The sequence below is a fragment of the Lycium ferocissimum genome, chromosome 8 (assembly GCF_029784015.1).
Source record: "Lycium ferocissimum isolate CSIRO_LF1 chromosome 8, AGI_CSIRO_Lferr_CH_V1, whole genome shotgun sequence".
In the NCBI taxonomy this organism is placed as follows: Eukaryota; Viridiplantae; Streptophyta; class Magnoliopsida; order Solanales; family Solanaceae; genus Lycium; species Lycium ferocissimum.
This window is the reverse complement of record NC_081349.1, coordinates 2311996-2337598: the sequence shown is the minus strand read 5'-3', so window position 1 is coordinate 2337598 and position 25603 is coordinate 2311996. Positions and strand designations below refer to the sequence as shown.

General features: G+C 39.5%; 1 protein-coding gene across 4 annotated transcripts in view; it reads left to right on the top strand.

Annotated features, from left to right (window-relative positions):
• LOC132067126 (mediator of RNA polymerase II transcription subunit 23) overlaps positions 1-21072 on the top strand; it is a 69758-nt gene extending 48686 nt beyond the window's left edge. For 2 of the 4 annotated variants that reach the window (XM_059460251.1, XM_059460253.1), the window contains 5 exons: positions 5388-5628; positions 5721-6495; positions 17922-18103; positions 20291-20394; positions 20524-21072. In XM_059460251.1, the coding sequence (XP_059316234.1) occupies positions 5388-5628; positions 5721-6495; positions 17922-18103; positions 20291-20394; positions 20524-20722 (1501 nt within the window). In that variant the 3' untranslated portion in view covers positions 20723-21072. Of the gene's footprint in view, positions 1-5387; positions 5629-5720; positions 6496-6754; positions 6906-17921; positions 18104-20290; positions 20395-20523 lie in introns of those variants that run through there. The other 2 variants (XR_009417051.1, XM_059460252.1) reach the window with 2 other exon arrangements.
• The last annotated feature ends 4531 nt before the right edge of the window (positions 21073-25603 follow it).

Genomic DNA, 25603 nt, shown 5'->3' with positions numbered 1-25603 from the left:
ATAACCTACACATGTAACTGGAGATAGTGCTTTCTTACTTCTCTATGTATAAAAGGTGCTGAAATTTTTTTAGCGACACCTTTTAGTGTCATCCTTGGCAGTTTCCTGACGCTCTGGCTAACTTGGTTGACAAGTACAACTAAACCCATTTGGCATTTAGTTTGGAGAATCAATCCAATTCAACATTATTTGCTGCAACGTACGTCTTTTGAGCGCTGAGCATTGGAAAATGCATGAAATATACTCCATTTATGTTTATCACCCAATTTATAAGACCATAACCAGTACTCAATGAGTTTACTCCCCTTAAGAGAACCACTTTTTAATACTTAAACTCAATTGAAATGAAGTAAATTCAATTGAAATCTACAGAGGAACTTAAATATTTGCTAAATTGATAGCCTCAGTACATGCTACCATAATCTATATATAAGTATTGTGAGAACAACTTTAGCAGGGGAAACCCCCTCTCGCATTATGCAAGGTCAGGTTGTTTACAATAGACTTTATGTGGTTAGGCCTTTCCCCGGAGGCCCGGACCCTGCACGTAGCGGAAGCTTAGCGCACTCAGATGCCCCTTTTGTTTAGACCCGGTTCCGCCAAAGATCCTGTCATGCATGTTTGTAACCTTGAACGCGTTCTTTGTATCATTTGAAACTTATCCATTATGCAGGGTATAACACGTTCTCTGTCGATCCATTAAACATTGAAAATTTTAGTAGTACATTGAGGCATGCCATCTATCACATATATTGGACACACATGGGACACATGAGAACTCTGATTGTCCGTATCCTTATGTATTTGCCTCCCTTTGAGCATTTAATAAGATGCTGAAAGACTTCTTGAAAAGCTACTTCTCAGGATATCCATTCTTCCACTGATTCTAATTCAATGAGAAGAACAATTGATAAAGCTTCTAGTTTTTGTCGTACAGTAATTTCAGCTATCCTCCCTTGAGATTTTCGCAAATAAGGTTTGCCTCGAACGCTTCTGTACACACCAAAGTCACATCCTTTAGGAAGCTTTACTTTTTCAGATATGCTTCCAAGGGAAAACTGGACACATCTCTTATTGGAAAGATTTTATCTTACGGGTACCTCAGTTTGAAATTATCATAAAACTACAATCCGCTTATGATTTTATTTACGAGCGACCATAGTCCTGAATTCAAACTTCACTCAGTTACAAGGTCTTCTGTATTTGTCAAGCTAATCTTCGAGGAGCTTGAAGGATAAACTGGGTTAAAGTGGGTGCTCAGGGAACCCTGGTTTTCAAAATAATCCAAGATACATGAATGTTTTTGTCATTAATAATTATCTGACTTATTTATCTCTTATTGGTCTTCTGTATTTTCTCACGACCCACATAGCCTCTTGGTTATGGACTTAGAGATTAAGAGCAAGAGGAGAAAGAGGGTTGTGTATGATCAACCGAAGATTAAGTGGGGCGAATTGACTAAGGACAACGCGAAGGAGTTGGGTGAGGAATTGCGGGCAATGGGGGCCTGGAGGAGTAGCGGGGACGCGAGTAGTATGTGGGCCACGACGGCACCTAACATTTTTTTTTTTAAACTGGTAACTGTATTGTATTCCATATGAGCAAAACAGTACATAGGTTGTACTGAAACCATATCTACAAAAGTACTCCAAGACTCTACTATTCTAATCCTATATTGAATCTAATACATCATAACATTAGGGAAGCAGTTAGGGAGGTGCTAGGGGTTTTGAAGGGTTACTTTGGCGAACACAAAGGGGACTGGTGGTGGAACAATGAGGTGCAAGGTAAAGTGGAAGCCAAGAAAGCGGCGTATTCCTAGCCAGTGGAAAGCAAAGATGAGGTAAAGAAGAGGACGAATAGGGAGCAATGTAAGAAGCGAGGAAGGAGGCGAAGCTAGTGGTAACAGCGGCTAAGACGGCGGCGTTTGGACGTTTGTACGAAGAACTTGGGGAAAAAGGCGGGGACAAAAAGCTGTACAGGCTAGCCAAGGCGAGGGTGATGAAGGCCCGTGACCTGGACTAAGTGTATGAAAGACGAGAAAGGCGAAGTATTGGTGGGAGATGCACATATTAGACGAAGATGGCGGGTATACTTCTATAAACTCTCGAGTGAAGAGGGGGACAGGAACATTGTACTGGGTGGCATGGAGCACATCGAGTGTCACCGCGATTTTGGGTATTGTAGGCGCGTTAAGGTTGAGGAAGTGGAGCGGGTTGTGCGTAAGATGAGTTGGGGATGAGCGGCCGAGCCAGACGAAATCCTGGTAGAATTTTAGAAGAATGCAGGCAAGGCAGGGTTGGAGTGGCTTACTCGGTTGTTTAATGTCATTTTAGACGTCACATGCGTTGAGAAGATGCTAAGTGCCGGAGTACAATGATCCGTTGTACAAGAACAAGGAACAACTATAAGGGTATCAAGCTTCTGAGCCATACGACAGAAGCTTGAGAGAGAGTGGTGGAAGCAAGGATGAGGAGGAAAGTGTCTATTTCAGAGAATCAGTTCTTAGTTCTTATTCATGCCGGGGTAACTGACCACAGAAGCCATTCACCTTGTGAGAGGGTTGGTGGAGCAGTACTGGGAGAGGAAGAGAGTCTTGCATATGCTGTTCATTAACTTAGAAAAGGCATACGACAAAGTGCCGAGGGAGGTTCTATGGAGATGTCTAGAAGGAAGGTGTTCCTGTAGCATACATTAGAGTGATTAAGGACATGTATGATGGAGCCAAGACTCGGGTAAGGACAGTGAGGGGTGACTCGGAACATTTCCCAGTCATAATGGGTCTATATCAGGGATCCACTCTTAGCTCCTTTTTGTTTGCATTGGCGATGAACGCACTGACGCGTCACATTAAAGGGGAGGTGCCATGGTGCATGTTATTTGCAGATGATATTGTACGGATTGACGAGACGCGAACCTGGAGGTTTGGAGACCGACCCTGGAGTCTAAAGGTTTCAAGTTGGGTAGGACTAAGACAGAATATTTGGAGTGCAAATTCAGTGACGTGATTCATGTAGCGGATGAGGACGCGATGCTTGCTACTCAAGTTATCCCCAAGAAAGGAAGTTTCAAGTATCTGGGCTCAATTATCCAAGGCAGTGGAGAGATTGACAATGATATCACACATCATATTGGAGCGGGATGGATGAAATGGCGGCTCACATTCGGTGTTTTTATGCGATAATAATATGCCGTTTAGACTTTAGGGCAAGTTCTACAGAGTGGTGGTTAGACCGACTATGCTGTATGGGGCGGAGTGTTGGCCAGTTAAGAAAGCTCGTGTCAAGAAGATGAAGGTAGCACAAAATAGGATGCTGAGATGGATGTATGGGCATACCATGAGTGATAAGATTAAGAATGAAGTGATTGGTGATAAGGTGGGAGTGGCCCCCGTGGTGGAGAAGATGCGAGAAGGTAGGTTGAGATGGTTCAGTCATGTGCAGAGGAGATGCGCAGATGCTCCAGTAAGGAGGTATGAGAGGTTAGCAGTGGTGGGTCTGAAGAGAGGGAGGGGTAGGCCGAAGAAGTCTTCGGGAGAGGTGATGAAACAGGATATGGCGCAGCTTCAGCTTACCGGGGACATGACCCTTGATAGGAGGGTGTGGAGGTCGAGCATCAGGATAGAGGGATAGTAGGTTGCCTCGCGAATTTCTTTTCCGTACCAGGAGTATTAGTATCTTTTTACGTTGCCTATTCTTAGATCTCTAGCACAACCTCTTATTATCTTGTTTATCTTACTATCTTGCTGCTGTTACTGCCTATTATTACTGCTGCCTTTTCATCTTTTCTTGAGCCGAGGGTCTATTGGAAATAGCCCCCTTACCTTCACAAGGTAGGGGTAAGGTCTGCATACACTCTACCTTCCCCAGACCCCACTTGATGGGATTATACTGGGTCTGTTGTTGTTGTTGGTCTTCTGTATTTAGCAGTCCACTTTGGAGGAGGCAAAAGGATAAAAGGATTTAAACATAGATTCTGAAGGAACTCCCCGATTTTCAAAATAATCATAGATGAGGGTTATCTTTCGCATCAATATTATTTGATGAGTGAAATGAGGCGTTCAACAGTAGTGGTTACATTTTCTATTTTAGGAAAATAGAGATAACAATTGTACTTGGTGCTCAAACTGTAAAAGCAACATGTTATAACTCCATCTTATACTTGATTTGGCTATGTTCTTTTTTTGATTCCCCAGTTATTTCATACATTAAATGAGTAAATTTTAGTAATTGAAAGATAAATGGGGAACCGAATAGAAAAGATTACTAGTTCGACCAAAAAAAAAGATTTTTTCAAGTGATTGGTGTGATAAATTTTCTTTCTTCTCAATCATTCAAGATACTATGTGAATTAATATATTACTGAATCTAAAAAATAAAATAAAAATGGATTCAAGTAGAGTTTATCGAATGGCTCAATTAGCTAGACCCATGCTGTGAGTTGTTTCATGCCATTAATAAATTCGGACATCAAGAAATCTGTTGGACAGGTAGATATTTTCTCATAGCAGTAATCTAATACTTTAATTATTATTAAATCAAAGAGGCCAAAAGCAAGTATCCAATAACTGTTTTCCTAATAAAATATTGTAGTCAACCGTTGAAAAACATTGTATCTACCTGGAAAATTAACCTATCAGGGAACTGCTAGGTTTTTGTTCTGTAGAACTCATTCATTTTTTCGTCAATGGAAATTTAGAAATTTATGCCATTATATAAATGCAAGAGTTTCTAGCAAAACGGTGGCAATTTGATTGACATCTGAAACATGGTGGAATGAATGAAGAGTGGAAATGCTCCTGGGCCTTGTCAAGTGGTAAGAGCGCATGATGTGGGTTGGGCGCATGTCACGGGTTCTAACCTGCCATAAACAAAACCTTGATGTTTAAGTGAAGGTAGACGGACAGGCCCACTATCAATCGAGTTTCAAATTTTGCGCCACTGACCCTTGCGGATTTCTCCGTTATCAAAAAGAAAAAAAAAAAAAATGAAGAGTGGGAGATACTCTACCTCAGAGTGGAGTTTCTACTCTTCATTTTTGTGACCCTTCCCCTCCCCCCTCCCTCTCAGGGTTTCATTAGCCAAGGGGTTAGCAACGAGTGAAGTGTGAGTTATTCCTTATTGAGATATTTAGGTGGTAAGTTGTGTGTGAAATTTCATTAAGAAACTACTTAAGTCATGAAGGTTCTCATTTATTTATGTTCCACTTGTTGAAATTTACTAGTGATGCTGTCTCAGTGTTAATTTTAACAATTATTGTGCTGATCCTATATATGTATCAGCTCTTGTTTCTTGTGCTCCTAGGTAGAAATTTATTTTGCCATTCTCAAATTTTACATTTCGAGGATACACCTGTCAACCTTTCTTGCTTGTTCATTGTGGTTTCAGGTATCCAACTTTTTTTGATGATATTGCTGCACGCCTGCTTCCAATCATCCCCTTAATCATATATAGACTCATTGAAAATGACGCTATGGATGCGGCTGATAGAGTTCTTCAAGTTTATTCGACCTTCCTTCATTACTATCCTCTGAACTTCACGTTTGTTCGTGATATACTTGCTTATTTCTACGGTCATCTTCCTGGAAAGCTAATACTTCGTATATTGAATATCTTAGATATTAAAAAGGTGATGATGGTTGATGGTCTGTAACTTGCTAGTTGTTTTTGCCCTTCTCTTTAGTAGTTATTGAATCATTCTCTTTTCTTTTTCCTTTTCAGATACCATTTTCTGAGTCATTCCCGCAACATATCAACTCATCAAATGCAGCCATGTGCCCACCATTCGATTACTTTGCTACTCTTTTGTTAGGAGTGGTGAATCATGTTATTCCTGCTTTAAATAACAGCTCCAAATGTGCAGCAATGGGAGATTTTGCAAATAATTCTACCCGTGCTCCCCATGGAAAGATCCAAGCAACATCACAACCTGGGCCAACTAATTCCTCTGAAGGGCAGAAACCATATTATCAGATGCAAGATCCTGGCACATTCACCCAGCTGACTCTTGAAACAGCTGTGATAGAGTTACTTTCTCTTCCTGTTTCGCCGTCACAGATTGTCTCATCTCTTGTTCAAATTGTTGTTCACATACAACCAACCCTTGTCCAATCCAGCAATGGGCTGCATGGAGCTCCTGCTAGTTCTGGACAAGGCTCTATTTTGCCTACTTCTCCTTCGGGGGGAAGCACTGATTCTTTGGGTGCAACTAGGATGACTCCATCGGTTTCAGGAATGAATACTTCTAATTTTGTTTCACGTAGTGGTTATACTTGCCAGCAGCTGTCTTGCTTGTTGATCCAAGCATGTGGTCTTCTTTTGGCACAACTTCCTCCAGAGTTTCATGTGCAGCTATATGTTGAAGCTGCACGCGTAATAAAAGAAAGTTGGTGGCTTACTGATGCTAAAAGGTCAGTGGGCGAACTAGAATCTGCTGTTAGCTATGCTCTACTAGACCCCACCTGGGCTGCACAGGATAATACCTCAACAGCCATTGGTACGCTTTTTTAACCAATCTGGAATAGCTTTACCTGTTTGTTTCCCCCTTTGTCTCTATCGATTGACCTCTATCAGTCTATCGGCTGGTATGGTGATCATGAGAATCCAAAAAAAAAAAAAAATTGTGAAAAAAGTTAAGTGAAAATAATGATTTTGGTCTTTGAAGGAATGCGTTATTCTGGTTTTAGTTCCATATTATTTTAACTACACATATTTAGCCTTTAATTGAGCAATACAAACACTTTTACTACTTGAAGTTAACAGAAAGTCGGAAACCTGCGGAAAATAGAAGTAAAAGAAAAGGAGTAGGAGAACTTGATGATGATGCCACTTCCTCCTCCAACTTTGCCATCCTCTCCGACCTCCTGTTCATCCTCCTACTGCTTTCACCAGAGAACACATGTTCAAGTTAGTCAAAATTAACCATTCACTTACTATTAGATTGTTAGGAAACAAAGGTAATCATCATCTCCTTTGCCCATTTGTAAATAATCCAATAGCTTTATCTATCAAGATTGCACGTGATACTGAAAAAGTTGAGCGAAGAGAATTGTGGTGTAGTAAGAAAAATTTAGAGGTAAACCAATTAGGTTGCTATTGTCACGCCCCGAACCATGGCTTATGCATAACATGACGCTCGGTGCCTGACTCCATGTGACCGGGCGAATCACATGGCTGGTGAACCAACATGGGACATATACTGAATGCATAATATAATATATAAACATGCTGAGCTGCTGAAATGTCTAACTGAATAATCATAAATGCAAAATAAGTCTGAAGTATAGAAACGTAGCCAACATGGCTAACATAAAAGCCTGCTAAACATTGGCTGACTGCAACTTTAGTCTATGAAGCCTCTATAGAATACTGAAGTGCTGACTGATTGCTGGAACAAGGCCCCCGGCATACCTGACAATTATGCCCAACAATTCGAGCCATCCAATTTGCTGTGAACTGAGCATCACGATCTGAAACGATAAACACAGGGGTCCCTTGCAGTCTGATGATTTGTTGAATATACTGATTGGCGTAACCTTCTGCTGGATCAGTGGTTTTCATAGACAGAAAGTGCGTTGACTTGGTAAGTCGGTCTACAATCACCCAAATCAAATCATATTTCCGAAATGAATGAGGTAAACCTGTTATGAAGTCCATATTTATCATCTCCTATTTCCAAATGGGAATATCTATGTTCTGAGCCAACCCACCAGACCTTTGGTGCTCGGCTTTCACTTGCTGGCAATTCAAACACTTGCCCACAAAATCTGCAACGTTCTTTTTCATGTCGTTTCACCAATAAATTTCCTTAAGGTCATGATACATCTTTGTGGAAACTGGGTGAATAGAGTACCTGGAATTGTGGGCTTCTGACATGATCCTCTCTCAAAAGTCCATCTGCATCTGGAACACATAATTTGCCTTGGTACCTCAAGGTACCGTCATCTCCCCCTTGTTCAAAAGCCATGGATTTATGCTTGTGAATCCCTTCCTTTAGTTGTAATAGATAGGGATCATGAAACTGATTTTCTCTTTTGCTCAACTACTGAGAAGGATTTGACTCTGTTCTGTACAACAACTCTACTATTTTCAGGGTCCAAAAGTTGAACTCCTAGGTTTGCTAACAATGAGCTTCTCTCATCATGATTCTCTTGTCGGCCTCAACATGAGCTAAACTACCCATACTTGATTTCTTTCTGAGATACTTCTTTGAAATACTCATTGTATTGTTATGCGCCAAATCTTTGACCAACACCCTGAAGATCAAAGTCTCGTGCAATAGCACTACCCTTGTGACCATTGTTTTGGACGCGGTGACAAAAGGCGACAAGGGCTTGCCTCGCCTTAAGGTGCCTTTTTGAAGTCTTGGCGCCAATAAATACCAAAAAATTAAAATATTTAATTGCATATATAAATAATCAATATCTCACTAGCAATAACATATTAGCAAATATTTCAATTCAAAAATTAAAAGTAGATAGTAGATACTAAAAGTCTAGAACTTGAATGACTCAATAATTCATAAGTGATAAGACAAGCAATATTAAAATTCAAGCAATAGTGCAATACTAAAAGTCTATTCAAATTCAAGATCTTCAAGATTTCCAAGTTCTTGATATCCAAGATTCTCAGCAGTATATTGCTCCTCCTCGGGCTCGGAGTTTTTCATCAATTAAGCACCGAGACCGACTTGAACCTGTAGTAGTAGATAGTTTTTTGCCCTTGTTATGTGACCTTGAACTTGAAGAAACCCCCCCCCCTCCCCCCCCTCCCCCCAAACCCCAAAAGACCATAGATATTCTCCTCAATTCCAGACGCCCTAGAAACAACACCCCAATCAAGATCACATCCCTCATATACTAGTTCCTCTTCTTCATTTTCGGGGCATCTAATTAACCATTCATTTGCTTCATTAATATTATCCCACTGAATTGGATCAATGGTATCGCCAACATCGTAACGACGCTTCAATGTTCTATTGTACTTAATGTACACTAGATTATTGAGACGCGATAGTTCAAGCCTATTCCTCTTTTTGGTATGAATCTGCGCATAAGTTGTAGAGACTGATTAGTAGATACTAATAATAATGTATATAGAAATTAGAATATAATAAATCTTCTTCTCACATGTTCAAACACGCTCCAATTTCTCTCGCATCCAGATGCGCTACAACTCAAACTCAATACTCTTATGGCAAACTTTTGCAAGTTTGGAGTACGATTACCAAATACCGACCATCATTCAGCTATAAAAAAAAAATTTAAAGGTTAATAATTATAAATAAGTCAAATAACTTAAATAAAGCTATAAAAACAACTAAATCAACCCACTTACCAGGGGACCTTTTGTCTCTGTTTCTTATAGCCTGAGGCTTACCAAAACTCCCAATTGCATGTTTGTATATATGAAGCTCTTTGACTAGTGCATCTTGTGTTTTTACATCAGGGACCATCTTAGCAACACAATCAAGGTAATCGTCCTACACTTGTCCCACACTTCTCCTAATAAAGTCTAAACATTCCCGAGTTCAAAACATGCCCTGCTGCATGCAAAGGTCTATGAAGTTGGTCCGACCACCTCCGATCAATGATTTCGAAAATTTTCTCATATTGCTTCCCATTAAAACCCTTTTCAATAGCTTCTTTGGCTCTATCCATTGCTTCATAAATATAGCCCATTGATGGTTTTTTTTCTCCATCCACCAAGCGAAGCGCCACTATCAAAGGAGAACCAACTTTAAGTGCCCTAACAACATCATTCCAAAAAGATGTAGAAGTAAGATGTCTAACAACTTCTTTCCCCAAAAGTTCCTTTGCAAATCTACTTTCTGTACATTCGGTTGAGAAGATCATAGTTCTCAAGTTTGCATGTAAAGAGCTTGCAAAGTTAAGAAGTCCGTTGCAAATCTTGTCTTAGCCGGTTTCACCAAATTTTTTTGGTTCGTATATCTTCTCATCATGTTTAACAACAATGGCCTCTGAGCAATGTAAGAATGTATCTTAACGGCCTTCTGAAAAACTGTAAAAGGAATATTTTAGTAGCTAATAAGTAATAAGCATATAGTATAAGCTATAAAGAAAGTTAGAGCTATTTTTTTCACCTGAAGCATACGGGTTTATTTTGAAGATGTCACCAAACATCAAATTGATACAATGGGCAGCACATCGAGTCCAATAAATGTGCGGGTACACACCCATCATCATGTCACCCGCTTTAACATTCTCGCTAGCGTTATCAGTAACAACTTGAATAACATTTTCCGGTCCAATTTGCTCAATAGTCTTCTCAAACAAGTTGAACATTTTGGTGGAATTCGTAGATTCATCGCTAGCATCGACTGATCCAAGAAACACACTACCTATTGGAGAATTGACCAAAATATTGATGATCATTTTTCCATTTCGTGCTGTCCACTTGTCCATCATAATTGAACACCCCAACTCTGTCCATTTCAATCTATGTTTCCTGAATAATCCCATCTATCTTCTCCACCTCTTTTTTCAGATGAGTAACTCTAACTTCGTGATAGGTAGGATGTTTCATTCCTACGCCATATTGTCCTATGGCCTATGTATTTATCAAAACTTTTGTAATTCACACAATTAAAAGGGAGCCCTGCATCATATACCCATAATGCAAAAGCACTTACAGCGCGATCTCTCAGCAACTTCTTGGATGAATCAGACATTCCCGTGCTACTGCTTCCCTTTCCCTTTGCCTGTGATGTTTGCGGGTAATAAAGATTGAGGGGACCTTTCACATTGGCGGTCCGTGCCATGGATGATGCAGTGGATGACATTTTTTGAGTTTTTGTGGGAGGAGGCATCATTTCAGCAGCTTCATTCATTTCATCATCTTCATCAGAGAGATGAACCAAGATGCTTGGTGCAACATTTGAGTTTTTATCAACTGTTTACTCTCAACATACTTTTTTACTTCTTCCCTAATTTCAGGCGGACAAACTGTACATTTTTTTTACATTTTTGTAACCACCAATCAAATGTTGTTTGTGACGAGCAATTCCACCCTTGAAAGTGCCTTGACAAAAGTTACATATAACTTGATCTTTTGTTGAGCCTTTAGTACCATAATTCCAACCTATGTCTTTTTTTGCTAGTGTCTGACGATGCCATTGAATTTGAACCTACTGTTTATAACTGTATAACAAAAGTTAACAATTATTGAACAGAAAAAACAGGAGCAAAACAGTCACTGCCTCACTGGTGCAGTTGAGGGGAAAAAAAAAAAAAAAAACAGAGGAGAAAATAGAAAAAGTAAAAAACAGAGGAGAAAGTCTAGTCCTCTTGCGTACAGAAAAAGAAGAAGAAAATAGGAGGAGGAAAAAAAATGCAGAAGTCGCCGGAAAAAAAGAAGAAGAAGAAAGAAGATTAGAAGACGAACTGAAGAAGAATTAAATAACTTTTTCTTTTGCTTTTCTCAAAGAGAAAATTGGGTTTAGTTAAAAAAAATTTAATGTCTTATTCTCTCTCAGGCACTTTTTTCGAGGTCTGTCAGTTCAGTCCTTTTTTGAAGTATTAACGTTTTCAGGGGAAATTATCCGGCAGCTCTGGCCGGAATTTCAATTGAGGCTTGGGGCGAGTTCTATCTCCTTCTAGGTCATTTTTCGTGTTTGGGGAAGTTGGGGAAATAAACCCCAACACTGAATATATAATAAAAACGCAAAACTGAAAAATCCCGACATGTGCGGCACCTGTGCGTCGCATGGGTGCCGCACAAGGCCAAAAAAAGTTCAGAAAGGGCTCCCACGTGTCGCACCCATGCGACGAACAGGTGCCACTCTTGGCTCTGCACAGCCCTTTCGTAAATCGCACATAACTTCTTGTACCGATGTCCGTTTCGCCTCCACCTTGTATGGATGGAAAGATATTTGAAAGATCTACGACTTTCATTGAGGAACCTTCTCCAAATTCTCAACGGAAGGCAGAGCTACCGTAAACTTAGTCGATTTTATCGAATCTTATGCACCTCGCTATTCGTCTTGATTCCGAAACAACTATTTCCACCCAAACTCATCCCAATGGGACTTCATATGGCTAAAATATCACGTTAATACTCATTTAACACATTCAAACCTAGCCCGGATTTACGGAGTGTTACAGCTATAAGCCTATACTTCTAAAAAGCTTGTGCCAGCACTATATCAGAAAGTTTGAGATAAAATCATCTTGGGTGAAGAAACATTCGGAGGAGTTGAGTTTAGGCAGAGAAATGGGGATATAAGGAGCACAAAAGCCAGCATATGACCACGACGCCCTGCCCCCTTCCTTGCCACACTCCTTTTTTCTGGTCCACCAAAATTCATCTCACTTCACGACCCTATGCTCTTGCCCAGAAAGCTAGCCAATTTTATCCATTAATAGGTATTATGTTCCAGAGGACCAGGGTGAGAGTAATCAAGTTCTGTTACTGTTTGATTTTTTATGTTCTCTCTTTGATTTTTGATATTTTAAATAAGAATTTTGTTAACTATTTAGAGTCCGTTAGGTGTTAGCTTTGGTCAACTTCAGATATTAGGAGTGCATGTTTGTGAATTGAAGGTCAAATGTCTTTAGTTGAATAATATTGACACAGTTTTGAAAAGAAGCAGGAACTGAAAATGGAATTAAGCTAAAGGAAGAAGAAAGCTAAGAGATACTTCATTTGATAGTTCACCAAAAATGGCATTACAGAGCTATTATAGGAAATAAGAAAGGACTAATGCATAAATAAAGAAAGTAATAATAGAAAGATAGGGGGCCTCTTCTGCAATCCAGCTAAAATCTAATATAACAAACTCAACAAACAATGTACTCCTCTGGAAGCCCCACGTACACCCCTTCACAGCTTCTATGGACAAAGACAATCAAAATCGTATCAGTACTTCCCCCTTCAAAACTTCCTTGACCTCAAGGAAGGAACTTTTACAACAAGAGCATAAGTGCCAACGATCACCTGGATCAAATGGAAATTCTGCATCACCAAATATAGGTCTTTTTCTTCGAATCAATCTGGCCTGCAGCAAACAAGAGCATTTTCGAAATGAATCTTGCGTCCTTCTTGATGTCAATACCCTTCTCTAACAACTCTGACATCATTCTATTAGACCCGCGAACTTCACTCTTACTGATGTAACCCCGTACAACATTCTGCCCAACTCCTACAAAGTCAAGCAACATGTCCTGAGGAAGAAAACCACAACACCTCTCAATCAATAATATTGCACTCTTGGTGCCTGTTAATAACAAATCAAGTTGTGAGTTTTCCATTTCCAGAATTATTGGCTTCATAATGAACTTGTCACCAATAAGACCAATTTGAATTCCTGTTATCACTTTTGAGTATGATGACAAAGCCATAGCAATTCCCGCAGCCGCAAGCATACTTGAAGCAAGAACATGGAACCTAGTGTCCTATGGTTCATGTAGGAACAAACTTTGAACTCCAATATTTCGTGGTTTAATTTCAAAAAAATTCCTCATGGATTCATAGACAAGCCTACATATTCTAAGAGCTCTATATGCACCACCAGCTTCTACATCCAAACTAATCAAATAGCTCTCAAGTTCATGAAATATGCTCTTGCAATCTCCCACAGTTCCACCTTTCTTGCATATATTAGCAAGTGCAATCTCAATAATTATATTACTCATAATGTAAGCTTTTAGTCCAAGGCTATGAATGGATCTTCCCAACTTAAGTACTGTCAGCACTACACAATTTGTAAGCATACCAGAAATAATGTATCCAATAGGCTCAAAACTTCCTTTGAGATAAATGAAGTTGGATCCCCTCCTAACAGCAGTGCATGTTATGAAAATCTTTTGTTTGTAATTCATGATCATTAGAGTAATAAATTCAGTTGAAAATGCAACAAGAACAACTGAGTAAATGGCATCAATACGAGCACAAGCAAGCTTCGCAACTGGAACCACTGCATCACCCTCAGAAACTCCAAATGTTAGCAGATCATCACTATTATCTACAACATAGTTTAAATAAACAGTACCATACGTCCTTACCCTTTGAAGGGAAAGCTCATCCCCCATTGGAAAAACTCCAAGACCCATCATATCCTTATCAAATAAGAATAACTGACAGTGTACGTCATTTGCCAATAAATCACAGCAACAGTTTAGTGAAAACGAGAAACTGTCGCTTGACATTGGAAACTCAATCCTCTTTTGTAAGGAACCGCCCCTAAGCAAGCACTCCTGAGACATAAAAGGTTTCCCCACGGAGTTACCAATCAGGATTTCTGAAAACGAGCAACCTCTATATGTCATAAAATGCTTCTTGAAAGCATCTGATAATTCCCCTGTACTAGGGACATCAAATCTAATGAATAAACCTGGTGAAAATTTCAGACCAACATGGAATTCGGCACTCTCTCCTTCTGCAAGGGTTGCAACTATTTTGCCTTTTTCCCTTGATGAAATCAGCACTAGTAACAAAAACTCCAGGCTGAGCAAGAACCAAGCTAAGTGCTTCACCAGAATGATTCTTCTGTGAAGAACTTATGAGAAGAGGAGCTCCTCCACCAATGTATCTCCGAGCTTGGACTTCCCCGATTGAAGATGTAATAGAATCTCCACCCTCGATGCAATTTAACACATCATTGACCTTCGGCTTGCCATCATAGGTAACTAGTAATACAACTGCAGCATACAATTCAGTGCTCAAACTCATGTCGAAAGGAAAAGAAAAGTCAGTCGAATTATATTGCTCTCCACTCTTACCATATTCTCTCTATGATTCATCAGCGGTAGGTGGGTTCATTACGGACTCCAACAACATCTCGAGATCAGTACTCGCTTCCCCTTTTAGAGGTTCGACGTCCTCCAATCTCTCCTCCTCCTGTGAGGCTTCTATATCAACAACCTTTGATTGTGGTTCAGCATATGTCCTCGTCTTCTCCAGTTGGCCAGTTTCTATCAAATTCTCAGAGATAGTAACACAACTGTGAAAAGAACTAAATACCACTTCAGTTGGCATTTCATCGCCCTTCATTTCTAAGTCCATCTTCAGTTCTTCAATCTTGTTATCTAGTTCATCTATTTTCTGATCTTTATTTTCAAGATTCTTCCGATATTCTTCTACTATCCCTTCAATCTTCATTTCTGCTAATTTGAGACTTTCCTTGTACTCTTGCAGTTTCCTTCAAGTTGTGTTTGATGTTCACCCAATTTTCCAAAAGCTTCCTCATACTTTTTCAGCTTTATATCCCGATCCACAATCTTTTGCGATAATTTTGTATGCTGATTCCTTGCTTGTTCCAAAGCTTGAGCGGACTCTTGTTTACCTCTTTCAATTACACATTCCAGCTGGTCTTTCTCAGTCTGCAGTAGTTCTATCCGCTTCTTGGACTTGTTAGCTTCCTCTATCAAGGCAACTATTTGAGTAGAAGTATCATTTTGCACATCCTTTAATTCGATTGGCAAAGCCCAATGCTCCTCCACTTTCTCAGCTAATGCATCCTCCAGTTCCGATATTCTGAGCAGGAGACTAACATTTTCGTCCTTCAGCAAATTGTTCTCATTGTTTGTATTGCTTATATTTTCTCCCAATGTACTCTTCCATTCACAAAGAGACTTTAGGAGTTAATATGTCCAAAGAGCCAGCTATCTCTCTAATCGGCTTTTCATCAAACATCTTGTGCTCAAGAGAGGAGTGCTTTTCCACTTCCGATTGTAAATGACCAGCTACCTCTCTACCTGGCATTTCATCGAACGTCTTGTGCTCAAGAGAGTTATGCCTTTCCTCTTTCAATTGCTCCAATTCCCCCAACATATCTCCCTTAAGTGAAGCTTCAGGAATCGCAACATCCATGAAATTGCTTAGTCTCTCATCTGTATAAATTGAGGTGCTTTCATTAGATGTGGAAAACAAAGCAGTTGATATTGAATTAGTAGTTAGATCATTCAGCTGTGTGTCATTCACGTTGCTGGTGCTACTATTGACAGCAGTCGAAATCTTCTCATTGATAGGACAGTCACTCAGAAGAAACCCATCAACGACAGAGTTACTATCTGCCCACTGATTGCAATTTCGTTGATACTGTGAATCTACAGGAGCAACGGCAGAGCAGTAAGCAACATTAGGATATGGACTGTAATCTGTAAATGGATGCGGACTGTAGTCATCGTGTTTCTTCATGCTGGTATAACCTCAAGATGACTGAAAATTAGAGAACCCAGTGGAGAATTCCGATGGTTGGTATGCATACTGCGGATATGTCGGATTGAGTTGCTGATTATACCCGCGATAATAACCCCCATATCCTGTATTGTTATACCCATAAGGATATGTTCCATAACTACCGAATGGTAAAGCATTAGAACTTGGAAGTGGGTTGGAAGTGAAATTAGAAGCATACATAGGATTTTGGAACGCCATTAACGAATGCCCACAGAGCGGAGGATGATTGCTCTGATACCACTGATACAGTTTTGAAAAGAAACAGGAACTAAAAATGGAATTAAGCTAAAGGAAGAAGAAAGCTAAGAGAAAACTAAGAGATACTTCATTTGATAGTTCACCAAAAATGGCATTACAGAGCTATTATACTAGGAAATAAGAAAGGACTAATGCATAAATAAAGAAAGTAATAATAGAAAGATAGGGGGCCTCTTCTGCAATCCAGCTAAAATCTAATATAACAAACTCAACAAACAATGTACTCCTCTGGAAGCCCTACGTACACCCCCTTCACAGCTTCTATGGACTAAGACAATCAAAATCATATCAAATATGGGGACTAAAATTACAAACTAACAAAATAGTTAGTTAGTTTGACCGAATTCAGACTGAACATTAGTTAGTTAACCCGAATCATGACGATCTTTTTGGGACGTAGGGAGTACTACGGTTGTCAGATCTTAGCTTGAAAGCAGGGTATTGAAGAATTCCAGTAGACAGGTCTCACTAAAGTCAACATGGTGCAGTAGTGGCCATGTCTTCATACTGCTAAAATGCTCCATCTTGTTATCAAATGAGTTTACTATTATGTTTCTCAGAAACGGGTGTGGGCACCTAACAGGGGTGCGGATGTTGAAGTCAGATTCGTCATCACCTAAATCTTAGGATTCAGGGATACAAATAGGACCATAGGTATGGGTGTTAAAATACAACTAATAAATGTATATTACGACATATTTAAGTATATATATAACAAGTAATTGAAGTTAGTAAATTAAAGTTAGTATAATTAAATTCTTTGTATCATATTTTATTCATAAATCTAGTATAATAGCAAAGTGCTGTAGTACTTTATGTGAATATATATATGATATAAGTCCAAGATCAAACTATATTTCTTGGTCAGAAGTGTGGTCAAAGCATCCAAGTTAGGTTTAACCATATCGAGTGTGGATCCCATACCCACACCCAAATCATGTCGTTTTGACACGGGCGTCGCAAGGATTATGATAGATCTAAACATCATATGTTTTTATTTGTTTTGGAATTAACTGATACTCCTTCAATCCAGTACTAAGCATCCTTCTAGGGTCCTCCTTAATTTAGTCTCTCCCTAATTTTCATTATATATTACCCCTAAAGGCTGTTCAATTTGTCATTCCTTGAACAATCTTCTTAATTAAAAATAAGAAATGCTCGAACAAAATTACTGCTTCTTGCCTCAAGTGACATGCATTTGTGCGCAAAATGTGAGCACATCACTGGACCCACATCATGTCGACATGCTGAAGCGCATTAACCCTCACCTCACTTCAGTCACTTTAAGTAAGAAGTGATCTCTTTTAATAATACTGCATTTGAGGTACTTATATTATTGCATCGTGTTTTTCTTTCAAACAGTGTTCTTTTTCTTCTTCTAGGTATAATTTAGCTGCTATTTGCCTTTCTCAACATTGTCTTCTGCTACATGGAATTCTAGTACTGATGTAATCATTGGTCTTCTAGGTAATATTGTCGCATTGCTACATGCTTTCTTCTGTAACCTCCCACAAGAATGGCTCGAGGGAACACATCTTATCATTAAGCACCTTAGGCCTGTGGCATCTGTTGCGGTATTAAGAATAGCATTTCGTATTATGGGTCCTTTGCTTCCAAGGCTGGCCAATGCTCACACCCTTTTTAGTAAGGTACAAATTCTTTCGAGTTAATGTTCATTTTTCTCTTAATGTGGGACCAGTAAAGGGTAACTTTGGCGATTTGAATCTGATTTACAATATTCAGGGTAACCTAGCTTATTTTCTTATCTTTTCTTAAATTTGATAGGCTGATATTATATGCTCAGGTTTGACCATTCTCCTGCATAATAGTCCATGTTTTGCCATATAAAAAGAAAACATGAAAGAACTAGATTAATTACTAAGTATGCAGTATAAAACAAAGTTCCACAATCCCTTACCTAATCCCATCCATGTCTTCACCCGGATAATGACCATTTAAGCACCTCTGGAAGCGAACAGAAAGAGATGGTAGAGTCCGCCACGTCATTGTACGACTTACAGGTGCTGATGCTGTCTTCCATTTCACCTCATACTCACATGGGTTTATATAAGCTTAGCTTACATTCTGACGTCTCGAACTGACCGAGTTATGCCCATTTCAAGCACCATGAAGTTGCTGAGTGGTGCGACCAAAATGGCTCTAGAAGGCAATAGGGTATAAGAAATGAAGTGATGGATAGTGTCAGCGCTAAGAGAATTGAAAAAAAATTAAAAAATAGGAAATTATTAATGTGGAAAGACCCCATACCATGTATACATAGAAAAGGTAGAGTCCTTATAGTGAGTCATTAGAAATAGGAATTACTTTCCTTTCCTTTTTAGGATTACTTGTAAACACTTATTAAACTCAACATGCTTGAAGGAATAATCAAGCAATTCATTGCCAGCATCTCTTCTTTTCTAATTGTTTTACATGGAATTAGAGCCTCTAAGATCTTGGTAGACACACAAATAGCTTTCGCTACCGACAGGCGGTGCCGACCAATGTGTGTCGTCGTGTCGCCGCTCCTGGCAACAATTTTCTTCTTACAGCTTGCGCTTGCAATCCGAACTGACGACGGGTTTTGGAGTTAGCTCGCCCTAGCAGCGGAGTTGAATCAAAAAGCAAGGAAGAACTTCTGTTGAATCAACAACTATTGATATTAGCTATGGGACTGCGGTGTCTTAACTCTTAAGCAGAAGAAGAGATTTCTTTGTTTTCTGGCTGCTATGCTGCTTTCTTATTCTTTTTTTGTGTCTCCTCTCCTTCCTTTCGGTATCTAGTACAACTCCTCTCTCCAACAATAGATGCACCTCTCACCTTTCAAACATCATTCATCTCTATGGCGACCTTTGTGGTGCCACTCTCTCTTCGGTGACCAACAACATACCCAGTGTAATTCCACATGTGGAGTCTGGTGACGGTAGAGTGTATGCAGACCTTACCTCATGGAGGTATGGAGGCTGTTTCCGAAAGACCCTCAACTCAAGTAACACCATCTCTTCGGCGACCCGCGCTGCTATTTCTGTACGCGACTGGTGCCCTCCTCTCATCTTGATTTCTATCAGAGGCAAAGATTTGAGTCCCTACTCTGAATCTTTTCCTCTACTCTAAAATTTCTTTTACTAGAGCCAAGAGTTTAAGTCCCTGCTCTGAAATCAGAGCCAAGGGTTTGAATCCCTACTCCGAAAGTTCTTTCTCTTTAATCCGAAAATTCTGTCTCTCTCCTATTCTAATACTTCACTTTTCTTATGCTAACTGAACTTGTGGTGCATATATTCAGTCTTACTTCTACCTACCCTAAAACCCTGATTCTCTAGTGTTTATCCATAGTTCTAGTTTCTGATTTACACCCTCGTTGGTTTAGTCAATAGCACAAAATATTCAACATATACTATAAACTTTGGGACCTATTCTATGGTGTTGGTTAGCCCATCCATAATGAGTAAACAAGTAATGGCTCAATGTTGATCTCTGGTGTAAATCCATAGTGTGGATGTAATGCGTGCTTAGGTGAGCACGTACAAATGATATCTGCATTGTGAGGATTCATCATGAATTAGCTTTAAGGTAGCTACCAACCTACTAAAACGATATCTGCATTTTGATTGTGGATCCCATCAGACTCCAGATTTTTATCTCTTATTTTGTACATTCTCATAGATACTTTCTCATGGACCGGAAGTATGAATATCTCTATGTATGCAAAGATGTTCATCATTTATTTTCAATTTATTATTTTTGAAATTGGTTGAAGTTAGGAAAGATGGCACATTGTTAAAGTCGTTTCTGTTTCCATCTTGTTCCCTTTCATATGTTGCAAAACCATCTGGCAGACACTGTCGCTGCTTTTGAATATTTTGGTGGATGTCTTTGGGAGGAACTCACAGCTGCCAGTATCTGTTGAAGCAACCGAAATCTCTGATCTTATCGACTTCCTGTAAGAAACTTTTTCTGTTTTCTGTGTTTTCGTGGCTTTCTTTGATGTATTTGTTTTTACATTCTTAATTTATTCTGCAGCAGTTATGGCTCCCTTTTGCCTCACTGATTAAACAATTAATTTCCTCAGGCATCATGTTATTCATTACGAGGGGCAGGGAGGGGCAGTGCAAGCATCTAGTAAACCCAGATCAGAAATTTTGGTTCTTTTTGGAAGAGCAGCAGAAAATTTGCGTCCAGATGTTCAACATCTTCTTTCCCACCTCAACACTGATGCAAACAGTTCTATTTATGCTGCAACTCACCCAAAAATTGTCCAGAATCCTTAATAATCCTTGTATCATGCCTTCTTTGTGAAGATGTGGTTGAAAAGTATATCTTAAAGGAAGACTTTGTGATTGCAGGAACTATTTGACGGCGTTAAGTTGCTTTTGCAGCTATATGTCACCCTCCAGTGATATGAGATGAAACATAGAAATGTGTACCAAATTTTCCTTTGGGATAAAAAAGTTGTTAGAAGTCATCCCTTCAATGAGAAGGGAAGGTATATATGCTGTTAGGTGGTTGCTTTAAATTTTGTATCAAAAATTCAGTACGACATGCAAAGGAGACTGTTAAAACCTTCCCCTTTCCCGTCTTTGTTTAATAAAAAAAAACTCATGACGAAGTCTTCTCACAAGTTGATATTTCTTTTCCTAAATTTTTAATTTTTTTTAATTATACAAAAATCTTAGTCGTATTTGAATCTATTGTCAAGCACCGGCCTATGGTGAATGTAAACGTGTTATTGTGTTCCTGAAACAATTGTTCCACTTGTTACGTTCTTCCAAGTGTCATATTTGCTTCACAAAACATTCCATATCAGATTTTGTAGGATATTTATTTCTAGACATAATCAGAGGAGGGGAAAAATTCGCCGCCTAGCTAAACCTAACCCCTAGCCGAAACCCTAGTAACAACCTTTCCTTTTCCGGCAACAATGGCCGTCACAGCCAAGGAGGGTGCCCAGTCATCTTTGACACCATTGATTCATCCTACACAACACCTACCATCACAAACATACGCAACAACTCTTCAACCACCATTAAACACCACTCTGTTTCCTCGTCTCTCTCAAAATTTGTTACTTATTCTCAAAAATTTGTTATGTATCTACATGGAGAACCTAGGGTTTTATAGGATGAAAAAGAGAGAGCATATAATATTGCGAGAGAATCTATAGGACACAGTCATCAGAAAGTTTTCTTATGGCTGGCCTGACATCAAGGAACTCCGCAAACTTATTCCCAAACAATGTGAACTGAAAGGTGAATGTAGTATCGGTCTATTTAGGAATAGGTCTGTTTTGTCACGTCCAACTTTGCTAGAAGATTACGTTAATATATTATCAAAGCTTGCTTTCAACATTAATCAATTTGAATTGGTGGTATCCAATGCGTATGTTGAAGTGAGTTCCAAGGTTTGATCCTGATGAAGAAACTACTATCCCGATTGCACGGATCTCTTTTCTATATTTACCTCCAAACTTTTTCGTTAGGCGCCTCAACTGTAGGAAAACCCTTACAAGTGGGTATGGCAACTTGAAATCAAACCAGGCCAAGTTGTTCAAGGGTTAAAGTTGAAATAGACTTGCTAAGTGAGTTTCCTCAAAGGGTAAATATTGGTATGAAGAATACGAGCACTGGTGAAATTGTGGATAAATGGATACAAATCAACGATGATCACATGCCTAAGTATTGCAAACTGCAAGGTCACAATGAAAAAGAGTGATTTATAATTCACCTTGAATTGTACCCTAAGAAGAAGGAAGAGGATTAGGAGAAAGTTCAAGAGCCTGTAGGTATGGAGGAACAACCTAAAGTTCTTACCAGTGGGGAAATAGTTGGGAATGTGGAGCAAAATGGAGATAAAATTGTTACACCTGATACAGGAGAGAACAAAGGCAAGAAAGACGATAATGATGGCTAGTATGCTAGAAAGGGAAGATATAAGGGTGGCTATATGTCACGACCCGAACTACGGGCCGCGACGGGTATTCGGGGCTAACCACCGAACACCGCTCACTTTACTGCTTATCTGCTATCGCTCATACTGTATGCTCGTAATCATATAAAACCGTAATTTTTTGAAATACATTTGCTTCTATAATCATGAGCCCTTCGGCTATCAAAATAATATATACAAGCATATACGGGAAAGTCACGGGACCATGCTACCCACACTCGCGTATCTACGAGCCTCTACTAGAGTCTTAGACATCCGGACGCCACAGACCCCGTCATGCCCAAAATAGGAATATACAAACATATGTACCAAAAGAGTAATCGTAGCGCTCCGGATAACGGAGTGCTCTCAAATCGGCCCGCTAGCTCCTATGGATCCGGATCACCTCCCCGTCTACCCGCGGGCATGAACACGGCGTCCGAAGAAAGGACGCGCACGAATATTGTACCGAGTATGTAAAGCATGAGCAGAAATGATGGAGAAACATAACGGTAATATATGAAATAACATAAGACGGGAGACATTAACATTCTCTTCGTAGTACTTACCTCGCTTTCCGTAGGACGTTCCATGTTCTATTTCGTGTTCGTATGGATGTCATATACTTATTTCATTCGTACTTACGTGGACGTGATGCACATGGCATAATCATACATATAACATAGTCGTACTATCGAAAATATCATACACGTATCATAATCGTATTCATATAGGTCGGTATCATGAACTTAACATAACTAGTCACCATTCTCGCATTCATCATAACACACGCATATACCTGTCATCATGTCGCATTTACTCACACACATTTGATCATTATCCGTATTCGCCTCGTAGGCTCGACAAGACATCGTATTCGGCCACGAGGGCTCGACAAAGATATCGTATTCGGCCACGAGGGCTCGACAAGATATCGTATTCGGCCACGAGGGCTCGACAAAGATATCGTATTCGGCCACGAGGGCTCGACAAAGATATCGTATTCGGCCACGAGGGCTCGACAAAGATATCACATATATCTCATATCGTCATAACACATATATTTGTGCATACATACCACATACTCATTATCGGCCGTCTTGTAGATTTATGATTATGAATCGTCTTATAAGCATATCATGGTTCTATCGTACTTAACATCACTATCATTCATTTCATGGGCGTATCGTGTCTTAACATAGTGCTATCATATCTTATCATATATACATAACTTCATATACTTATCACAACGCATGCACAGGACTCTTAGATATCATACTCTATCGGGGGGGGGGGGGCGTAAGGTCGTGGACCCCCGATGTCATTATGGAGCATCCATGCGTATTCAGCCTCACCTTGAAGGAACAAGTATAAGGTGAGTGGGAATAGGAATCAATACCATTTGATTTCATATATATAGCATCACTAGCTTCTGTTACATCCCGTATTTTGAACGACGGGACGATTCGGGTTAACTATGATAAGTTAAGGTCAGGACCATTCCGGGGTGCGAAGTCGGGACGTGTGACCTTCGATTTTGTCGTAAGACCTAAGTGTGTATGATGTTATTGGTATGGAAACATCAAAGAAACTTCGGGACCAAAGATGGAATTATGAGAAGTTGCTAATTATTGAAAGAAAGAGAGGGAGTAACACGGGCTGTGGCCGGCCACCTTTGGAGTGGGCCATGGCCACATGGTTGGCCATTATTTGAAATAAAAGATGATTAAGGGCTCATTTTATCATCATCTTCATCACCTAGAAAAATCAAGAACCTTAGAGAGCAAAAAGACCAACCATTCGGCCATAGCTTCCAAAAATCAAGACCAAGATTAAGCCATCCCAAAATTATTTCTCCTAAGCAAATCTACTAATTGGAGGGTGCTTGATAACGTGGAGTTGTCGTTTCAAGCGTTGGATTACTCGTTTTCATCCTTGGCCAACTTTAGACAAGTTGAGGAGTTGTGAAGAAAGGTAAATTCTAATCTTGTTTTATGAGTTATGGAAGGTTTATGTGTGTTGTTGTATGTTGATATGGATGAAATTCATGAGATATAGCATGATGAAGTTGAGCCGTGTACCATGGTGTTTGGCCGTGTGTATGTGTGTTGTGTGTCTAGGTGATGAACTAAGTTTTATGTAGCATGTTTGGTTATTGTAGAGTGTTGAAATGAATGAAAATCATGAGGTATGTATGTAAGTGTGTTGGCCGAATATGGCCTCTTATGGGTGTCAAGAAATGAATTAGTTTTCTTGAAATTTTGGTTGTTGTTGTTAGGTGGATTTTGTGTTGGAAATGAGAGTTGAATGACTCAAATTGGTATGGTAAGTGTTATGGGTCGATTTGGAAGATTTTGTGTATTTGGTGTAATTTTTATGTTTATGGAAATGGCATGGTTAGAGTGTGGATTGTTGAGTAAATCATGATTTGAAATCGAGGAATGTGTTAGAGCCGAGGTTCTCGGGTTTGGGGATCATTTCGGTGGAATGGAGTGTTTGTTGGATTGTTGGAAATATTGTATGAATTATTTAAAGAGTTCTTGAATATTGTTTGAATGGTTTTGGATTGATAATTGAATGTGCGTTAGTTTGATTACATGTTGGTTTGTATGTATGTAGTTGTAGTGAGCATAATTGGAATATTGTTGGAATGTGTGGAGAAGGATTATTAATGTTCGAATGTGTTTCCAATTGATTGTGGATATTGTTGGAATGATTGTTGGTGTTGTTGTGTTGTTGAATTTGGCCGAGTTGAATTCTCGGGGTTGGTCCATTTATAAAGGAAGTGCTGCCCAAATTTCCGTAGGATTATGTGTTAGTTGGAAATGAACTTTTAAATGCTTGGTTGACGTTGGTATTTATTAATGTTATGTAGATGCGTAATTCGAGATATAAGTTTGATTTGGATTAGCGTTGTGTGCGAGCGAGGTATGTAAAGCTTAACTCTTCTTTCTTTTGGCATGTCTTAGTTGTACATAGGCTACGATACGAGCCTCGAGGAAATTCTATTCCCACAATCCGAGCATGTCTATGATTCGCGTTTGTCTCTTGGTATTTGTATGTTGATGTGAGAAAATATTGGCTTTGATGTTGTTGGAATAATTGAGTTTTAAAGTTGCATAAAAACTTGGTTTTCAAAAGAGTTTTTGTCACGACCCAGCCCCGTGGGCCGTGACTGGTGTCCTAACTGGACACCCACACGTACCTACCTGTCAGACTAGGCGAAC